General features: G+C 40.6%; 1 protein-coding gene across 4 annotated transcripts; it reads left to right on the forward strand.

The window, feature by feature from the left end:
- The first annotated feature begins 208 nt into the window (after positions 1–208).
- On the forward strand, positions 209–9077 carry LOC136771822 (uncharacterized). Of its 4 annotated transcripts, none has more exons than XM_066724353.1 (9): positions 223–854; positions 2740–2799; positions 3757–3834; positions 4460–4498; positions 5847–5903; positions 6845–6952; positions 7155–7241; positions 7582–7677; positions 7852–9077. In XM_066724353.1, exons 1-9 carry the CDS (start codon positions 696–698, stop codon positions 7915–7917), a joined length of 750 nt encoding a protein of 249 aa, XP_066580450.1. In that variant the 5' UTR covers positions 223–695; the 3' UTR covers positions 7918–9077. The 4 variants fall into 4 exon arrangements, with proteins under 4 accessions (XP_066580465.1, XP_066580450.1, XP_066580473.1 ...); XM_066724361.1 differs by having other exon boundaries at positions 436–854; positions 6845–6940; XM_066724368.1 differs by lacking the exon at positions 7582–7677 and having other exon boundaries at positions 209–854.
- The last annotated feature ends 554 nt before the right edge of the window (positions 9078–9631 follow it).

The following is a 9631-nucleotide window of genomic DNA, read 5'->3' on the forward strand; positions in this document are numbered from 1 at the left end:
GATATTTCATGCATAAGGGATGAGATGCAAAGCAGCTTCAGCACACAGCTGCTCTAGAAATGAAGTCACAGCGTTCACAATCTATTATTAGACCTGTATTTCTCAGTCTTGGTCATTCTCTGTACCGAAACAGGGAGCAGTGTTCAGGCCTGCCTTCAACACAGAGGTGCAGCGGCTTGGGCCTGCCGTCAATACTTCCCACAATTTCGAGAGCAGTCTTTTGTTTGTTGTTTTTCGTCTGACGCACTTTAATTTCTATAAACCATGTAAATTGTGGATAAACAAATCATACTAAAGCTTTTCATCCCGACTGCTGTTGGAACATAAACGGAGCCTTCTGGTCTTATGCAACAGAGTTAGTGTGTCTGCCAGACAATTTGTTTTTATGATTAATTTTATTTTTCTTGGATGTCAGAATGGAAACTAAGCATATCCACTATCATTTCTATTCAGTGTAGTTTCCCCCTCCACCTACTTAATTCATTTGGCAGTTAAGTGCACCTTTACATATTACATCAAACCTTGGCCGAGTGTAGACATTTTGACATGTTTTTGTAAGACGCCATAACCTGGATGAATATCTTGTGTTTATCTGTGTGGAGCTGGCATTCCTGCCTGCCCTGGCCATCTGGTTTGTATTACGCCTGCTAGTATAAAACCGAAACCTGCATATAGCTGCCTTGCAGTGTGTAACTATGGACCGGACTGTAGCTGTCCTGCTCTTGCTGCACGGCACCCTGCTTGCCATTGCTGTGGACCACTCGCTCGATGGGCTCTCAAACTCAGTAGACCAAAATGACCTGGACAGCACAGGAGTACGGCTGGACTGCGCAAAATCGAAACTGAACGCTACGGTAAGAATTGTATTGCTTTTCCACCCCACCTCCTCATATGTTTTTGTTATGCATCATCTGTGCGCCTGAACTTATAATAGATATCACTTCAAAGGGGCTTGGATTTGATGCCTTCTATATCCAGGCAATTTGTGTAACCATTGTAACCATCACAGCAGTTTCTATGCTTTCAGTTTGGTGGGTGTCGAGCATGAAACGGGTTGGGGATTGACTTTGATCTCTATCCATATAGTGTTAGGTTACACCTTCACAGATTACAAGCAATGACGTGTCGGGATTGTTGCGAAATGCCTCAATTCCTGTCTGTGTGCTAACAATGAAGATCATGCCAGTCCAGGCTGTCTTGTTTTTGAATATGAATTGTTTGGGGAGGCTGTGGGTCATGCTCCATGATCAGATAATAGCGTCACACAAATACCCCTGCAGGACTGAAGCTAGTTCCCCTTTAGTTCTGTGATAACATATTGGAATATAAAAGGGACAATAGTATACAGTGTGTAAAATACTGGTGTTTGTTTTCAAGGACCAACAACAGTTATATGAATGTAAATTAAATATAGAGGAACATAGCACTTATTTGTCCTTTAGCATGCTGTGTATCTGACGGACCTATGAATTGAATATAAAAGCATTAACAGTAACATCCCCTGTGCCTGTCCACGGTATACAGCAGGAAAACAATACGATGACAATAAATTCACGATAGAATGAAAGAAAGAGACAGAAGGACGATTTGATGATCAGCAAACTGAAATGCAATTGAGGATGTGAATGTTTGTTGTTGTTTGCTATTGAAAATGCCTATATCAGAGAGTACACAGTACAGCACTGCATTCAATGTGGATAATAATTTGCTGCTTTTCAGAAAGGCATGTCAATCCCAGTTGAAGAAGTCTTGTTTAGGGAACAACTTCATCCTGTGATTAAATCACTTTACATGAACATTTATTCATTGAGAAATACACAAGCCTGATGGCATCAACTTGTTGGAAAACATAGAAAACAAACCCAGTGGAAAAACAAGTATTAGAAGTCATAAAGTCTAATAAACCAGGAGTATACAAACAGGACCTGAAATAGAAGAAAACAGAAGAAACTAGAAATTGGTAATTTGTGAAGTTGTGTGTCATATATAAGGTTTAGTTTGAGATCCAATAATTTAATACATTTATTTTAAGAGATGGGTACATTTAAGTGTCAGTGCTCCTGTGATATCTTCTAAAACCTCCCACAGATTTGAGTTTTTCAGAGGGGGGTCCTTGTATCAGTAAGGTCAAGTTCTGCAAGCCTTGTGACTGTTGGGGGGGTTAATTCCAATATCAACAACAACAAACGTAATACCACTAATGATAAATTCAGGGGAGTAACTGAGGGAAATGGCCAGTATTGTATTATGGATTAGATATCAAACTTTGCTACAGTCCCATGTGTATCCACAGATGTGCTTTCCCGGCATGGCGTCACTGGGATTAACAGGTTTACTCATAGGTAGGATCAGTAAAATAGCAGCAGGGCTTACTGTGCAGAGGAGCCCATTACCATGATGTCACTCGCCTAGATCTGGAAGAGTATTCAAATGCCACCCAGCTTCAGGGGACCGCAGAGGGGTTGTCTCTCATTTGGGGCAGGGTGGATCAGGTGTTTGGAGGTTTGTTTCACATGATAGATTGAATACAGTTTGAACAGGATGGCAGCAGGAGTACTTTGGATTTTCAGTGCAGATAAGACTGCAGTTCTTGGAAAGGATTTGTAAAAAACAAAATATTTTATTATATATATATATATATATATATAATTGGTGTTGGTTATTAAGTGTCATCTTGCCATATTTGTAACAATAACATGAAACTCAATAAGACTGTTGACTGGTTTCTGACTCTTCCAGTCTGCTGGAGCCTTGCCAAGCACATCAGAGCCGGGAGCTGCCGCCAGCCTGAAGACACTGGTATGTGTGAAGCCTGGGGCTCATTGATAAACACCTTTCCTTGCACCTCTTTCTGAAAAACGAGCCGCCACATTCACAGAAGGGAGGCTGGATGTGTGTGATCAGAGAGTGCTTTCTTTGGCAGGAGTGAGGTGACGATGAGTCCAATTCCTGCAGAAATGTCACTTTTTAATCTATAATTAACAATCTGTGTGTGCCTGAATAATGTATACACACAAAAATATAGATTTATACGTAAGTAGATTTTTTTTCTTTTTAATTTACAGATTTTCCTCACACCTTTTTTGTTTGTTTGTTTAAATTCAATCAAACTTTTTGATAGTATAATATGTTACTGGAATTTGACAAGTTATAACCAAGGAGTGCAAAGGGGAGAGTGTGGACTCTGTAGCCTATTAATTTAGTATTTTCAACCGCAGGTAGATCTGGATAGTTGGTCTGCTTACAAGTCAAAACTAAGTGCACAGTCAGAAACTAAGACGTCAACAGAATGCCAAATAACGTGCACTAAAGTATGTTACATAAGAGAATCATTGCACCCATGTAGAACCTATAAAAATGTCAAATCCAAACTTAGAACTGTGGAGATCAAATTCAACCAGAAAAGCAGTATATTCAAATAATTAACTTCAGTTTAGTATTTGATTAGGTGTTGCTCCAGCAGGAACTTGCGTTTAACAACTCTTACTGCACTCAAGAGCAGTCAAAAACGTGCCAAAAAAACTCATGTAAAATTCACTGGTATGTTTAATCCAGGTGGATGGAAAATATATGTAATATAGGAGTTTCACTAATTGTGATTCAACTCTTAAGATTTCACATTGAAGTTTTTAAACTGGATTGTAATTGCTTTATTAATTCATTCATTCATGTATGTATTTATTTATATTTAGATGTTTTTTTTTTCCCTGAAACCATGCTTGGATGTGAAATAATTCTTATTTTTATCATTTTTAGTATCGAACGAGGAGGCAACAGTCCCGTACTCCGGGTAAACGACCAAAGCCGAGGCCTGGAGTCTTTTCCACAATGAGTGTAAGAGAACTTCTCAACCCACTGTGCTCTGTGTGATGCAGGGCTCTTGAACACCAGTCCTGGAGAGCTGTAGTGGCTTCTGGCTTGTGTTGCAACCCAGCTCCCCGGGTCCTTAAATGGCCCGCATTGAAGGGTCTGGTGTAGTTTCCACACCCGTGCCACACCTCAGTGACCAGAAATAGTTGCATGTCCCTTGATACACTCAACTATTGCTTAGGCAACAACAATCAGTATGGATTTCAGAATGAGACGTCTTTTAAGAAACAAAAAGTGATATAGTTGCATACATCAGGCATTAGCAAGCAACTGATCTTGCCCCTTTTTAAGAAAACGCTGGCTTTTTTTTATCCCAGTGCCAAGGACATTCAAGCGTAAACCTGCGCTTCTTTCAGGCCCTCACACTGTACTTTATAACTAGTCACCAGAGGACATGATTTCTACTGCATAAGACCTCTCCTCTGGAAGCAAAATAAAAGCAGTGAAGGGAAGCCACTGAAGCAGTGTTTGTGGTTGTGGTGGCATGGGCCCCACACACTTCTGAGCATTTTTGAAAACCAATTGTGATGAGCCTATCAAATGGAAAGAAATTCACATACCTTTCCCTTCCTCCCTTCCTCCTCCACAGATGACTCAGGATCCGGCAGAGAAAGCCCCACCTGAAGTGGTACGTATTGCATCTCAGCTTCCAGTTGGTCTTGCTTTTGATCTTTTCTGGTCTGAACTCCAATACATATTAACCACCTCACTTAAACTCCATTTTACAGAGTCCTTTTCATTCACAGATTTTACCATACTGTCTTCCTTCATTGATTTAAGCAATTTTTCTCTGCAAGGAATCATTGGTAGTTTTAGATTAAGGTGTGTGCTACATATATGCTAACATTAAAAACACACAATGATCGCCAGGGGACATAGGGTTGTATGTTTTTGGCTGTCCAACCCTTGGGCCAGACTTTAGCTTTCACAAAGAGCAGTGCACTCTATGATCCGCCGGGCCTTCTTCCCAAAGTAATGAAGTCCGAATAAGAAGGAAATCATGCAAGGATATTATAGTACGTAAGGCTGTCGCCAAATGGCCACATCTCTCCTATCCTCTAAAGTTAGGGACAGCTGGCTTTCAGTCCATGGATCTTTTGTTGATCCGTAGAACACACCTTTCACCATAGAGTGAGGATTAATATGTTGGCCTCTCAAAACAACACTACAAAAACATTAACCTCCCCTGCGCTAACCTGCAACATTATTAATGAACACCTTCGAGTTAGTGAAGCGTTTTACAGGGCTCGGCTCACCTGATCTGAAGGAAGTGATATATGCCTCCAGGGATTTATTTTGTCAAAGTGAACGATAAGGCTGCTGAGCGAAGGGGGCTCGGAGAAACTCATATTTCTATTTTAAATCAAGGCTATTGATTTGCTATATATAGTATGTATATGGTATATAGATTTACTTCATCAGTACAAATAACCCATTCAGTCATTAACCCTCTTTAACCTAATAGGTCAGGCATTTGAAGCCTTTCTGCTCATGAGTGTTTAAAAACATTATTTGTATGTATTTTTCTCCACGCACCCCTGCCAACAAGTAGGACAGGGTCAAACACCTGAAGAAAATCTGTGTTCTTTCCACATAGTTAACTCCTACCTAAATAATCTGGAGTTTAGTACTAGTTTGGCATTTCAGGGCTTCAATTGACATTTCCTCTCTTATTTCCAATATTGAACAAACACATTCTGATTTTTTTCATGCAACAATTTTTGGGGGTATATTTAAAATACTTGGGGCATATTTAAATATATATTTTCATTCTAATCCATATATTATATGTTCAAAATAAATGGGGAGATTAATAAACATGGATTATAGACTAAATTATATAATCAGTTGCATATGACAAGGGGCTGTTTTTGGCATATGAACAATATAAACATCAACATCCTCTACTTTTTATTATAAACAAATAGTTTTTTTCCATAAGAGTTTGACAATCTGTGCTTCTGGCATATTTGCAGACTCAGAGACGGAGGAGGCAGCTGTTGCCACGGACCCACCATGAGGCTCTACCCAATGTGAGTACTGGATTAGACAACCATGTGCTCCTCAACCCACATCCACCAGGGGGATCACACCCAGTGGCCGGCCGCACTAAGGGGCTACAGATACAAATACAGATGAGCAAACGCATATAAAACGGTCAGAAGCATGAGCTATTAGGCTGACAGAATATGACTGTAAACTGAGCAAACAAAACATTAACTCTGTGTGGCGGGGAATGGGAATGCATATTTATATTTTTCCATTGAAAAACATGGTACACTTACTACTCCTTTTGAGGGCTCAATCTGGATGTCTGGCTTGCTGAAGTCTTTTTTTTTTTTTTTTTTGCAAGTTACAAGACACCATCACCTAATAGAAAGAGAGAGAAACTACCAACGTCTCCAGATTTCTATTCCATAACTGATATGTACATTGAATATTGAATACACTCAACTGAATTTTGAATATTTCTACTTTCAAATAGGTGTGATAACCCACAAATAGATGCTTGTTTTGTCCCATGCTTGAACATAACCACACAGACCCAAAACCACTGATTTAGCACTTGATCCTGATCTGAAGGCCTTTCATTTTCCAGTCTAACCCACATCTCGCTGACACAACTGAGCTGCTCATGGGCTTGATTAGTCAAAGATTATTATGAGCTTTACTCACTAACTGAAGACCCCTATAAAACCAGAAAGACTGGGGGCTCTGCAGGACCAAGCCTGGAGACCATAGATTTACAGAATAACATCCAGGCAAAAGGTCTATTCTTGTTCTATGGTGGTGTCATTAAATAGGTTGCTAATTCAGGAAACAAAAGGTGGAAACAAGTGAATATAAAAGAGAAACATTCAATATCACCCATTGTGGAGCTGTGCATGAACTCATCTGAGTGATAGGGCCATCCCCAAACATGACGCAGACAAACCCCATAGCAGTGTTAAGGCGATGGCTGGTGTGCTTTCAGTCCCCAAGAACCAAGAGATCTCTGCAGAACAAAAAGAAGAAAGGGAAAGGGAGGCCTGGGACCTACTCGATGCTTGGCAGCCGTCCCGAACCAAAGGTGAGCTGCAGAGTGAGTCCTAATAATAAACCATAACAGTAATGTGAAGTCAAAAGTAACATTGCTTTCTTTCTTTTGTTTGCACTCGGTTAGATTCCAGTTTCAGCCCCATCCCCACTCCACCCCCTTATTTTTTGTTGCTTTTTGATCTCCTTAGGAAAGTTTTATAAATATGGCCCTATGTATGTTGAACAGTGTCCTCTCTTTCTTTCAGGCCCCAAGGACCAAGAGATCTCCCCAGAATAAAAATAATAAAAACAGGCCTGAGTGCTCTTCGATGCTTGACCATCCCATACCAACGGTGAGCCACAGATCGAGTCCTGGGCTGGGCTCCCACACTTCTTTCTGCACAGGGCAATAGAGCATAGTGGCTGGATCACAGCAGGACAGAGAAAAGTGTTGGAGCAGCTCATTCTGTGCACTGCAGAGCACTGGTTTGTGGGCATTGGGCCCTGGGATGAGCACAACTCCACAGTCTGTCTGTCTATTTGTCATCCCCCTTTCAAACATTAAAAACAAAGCACATGAAAATAATAACATAGCATTTACTTTTGTTAAGCACCCGGAGCTGTGCATGAACTCATCTGAGTGACAGGGTCATCCCCATAGCAGTGTTAATGTGATGGCTGGTGTGCTTTCAGCCCCTAAGAACCAAGAGATCTCTGCAGAACAAAAAGAAGAAAGGGAAAGGGAGGCCTGGGACCTACTCGATGCTTGGCAGCAGTCCCAAACCAATGGTGAGCTGCATAGCAATTAAAGTTCCCCACTCCCCTTTTTGAAAATTAGAAAAAAACAAAACATAAAAACAGTAACATTATATTGACTTTCACCCGGAAAGATGCCTGTTCCACTCCCACTTTTTTTTTTTTTTTTAAATATGTGTCCTCTTTCTTTCTTTCTCGTGTTTCTAGCCGGTTGAAAGAACCAAGCGGAGTTTGCCATTGAAGAAGAAAGCAGCCAAGACGATTGTTTCCTGATGAGTGCGGCACACCACAAAACATGGTGCTGTACTGTCAACTAATGGTGGACGCTGCCGTCACAGTCTCTGGGATCACATTAACGCATTGCTAGGTTATTAAGACCGGGGGTCAAAACCCATTGTCCATTGGACATCTGGAGGATTGTCATAATATTGTAATGTATCTTGCGTTGGTAACATGGCTATCACTAATGTCTCCTTCTATTGCCAAAGGCATCCATTGATTTCCTCTTTAAAAAAAATAGATGCCTTATTAGATGCAATTTCCTCCAAAATGTGCCTATTAAGTACATGAACATTTTGGTGCCTTTTTTTAATCCCGGACCACATGCCAGTTGCTTTGTTAAACCGCAAATAAAACGCTACAGATTTAGACGGAGTAGTTCGAAGGAAAATATTACATTGCAATTTCTTGCCTTGGCTTGATTTTGAGGATGTTGTCTCAAATAGCACAATGCTTAGGTTACAAAGCTCTGATATACATTCCTTCAATGTGAAATTCACTTTTCAAGCTTGCAATACAGCCAAATGGTCTAAAACTGTTAAAGAAGGCTGGGGTACACAGGTTTCCAATAAAGGACACAGAGCTGTATAATTGAGAGCACAAACCTGCCAGGCAGCTTATGTTGAATCCGATTGCATGAATAAAACGCTCCCCCTGAGATTGTAGTACTGCATTGAGAAGCTTGCTAGCATCTAAAACGATCACTAGCATTTATTTTGCATGCAGGTCAGCTCAAAGATATGTAAGGGAGAGAAGAGTGGGTGAGAGAGCCTTTGAAAGACACCACTGAGGCAGAGCTAATGACTTCAGCCCATTAGCTGTACAGCGATTAAAAGATGCCTTTGCTTTCTGCAATGCATTGTTTAGAAGCAGTTGAACTAAGGATGGGTAGCATCCGCAAACTGCTTGTCTTTTAATACACAAGTGTATTCAGCTCTTATGTCTTTGTTTTGTCGTATGTTTAATCTAACTTCAAACACACGAGCTTCCCTATAAGTGTTTATTCGATGTTCAATGGTTACAGGGAGAACATCCCTGTTCTGACCAGATAATGGCTCCCTGCATTCTCATAAAAAGGTTTGCAAACTATCAGCCGATTGCGATAGTGCTTTAAAGGTGCTACGGAAACACACACAAATAAATAAAATTGTTTATTTACGTCTCTGTTTCCTTATTTGTTTTCATAGCTTGTGTTGCTGGAGGGGCTGTTTAGACACTGTGGATAGAGCTCAGTCTGGGAGGATGCAGAAGAATGCAAGTGTGGGTTTTTGGGATGTCAGTTTAGCTAACAAGCACCACTTTAGATCTCTCAGTGTGGAGGACCAAAAGTTAAAATGATAAAAATTAAATAAAAAAGGCAGACCCACATTTAGCATATCATATTGTAATGCCACCTGTTTTCCATTCTCGCCTTTCATCAGGGCTAATTCACTTCACTTCAATTCACAACTAGCAGGTCCCTCCCAAGCCCCCAGAATCCCTCCCATCCACCTTGGTTCAGCCCTGAACTCTTCTTTTCCTTAAACGTACAGCCACTGTCAACTGTCAATTGACCCCATCAGCCCCACAATAAACCGCACCATGCTAAATGAGTATTTTTTATTTGAAATCCTGATTTCAAGGTCAAAAGGTAAGATATTTCTCCCGAGATGATAAACAGGAAAACATCTTTATGTATACAGATGATATACTGTCTTGTTATACTGGT

The sequence above is a fragment of the Amia ocellicauda genome, chromosome 2 (assembly GCF_036373705.1).
Source record: "Amia ocellicauda isolate fAmiCal2 chromosome 2, fAmiCal2.hap1, whole genome shotgun sequence".
Taxonomy (NCBI): domain Eukaryota; kingdom Metazoa; phylum Chordata; class Actinopteri; order Amiiformes; family Amiidae; genus Amia; species Amia ocellicauda.

Bases quoted from the DNA above. Each gene is read 5' to 3' on its own strand.
- LOC136771822 (XM_066724353.1), top strand. From the start codon at position 696: ATGGACCGGACTGTAGCTGTCCTGCTCTTGCTGCACGGCACCCTGCTT. The intron at 2,800-3,756 runs GTATGTGTGAAG...TATCATTTTTAG, and splicing joins CCGCCAGCCTGAAGACACTG to TATCGAACGAGGAGGCAACA. The intron at 7,678-7,851 runs GTGAGCTGCATA...TCGTGTTTCTAG, and splicing joins GCAGCAGTCCCAAACCAATG to CCGGTTGAAAGAACCAAGCG.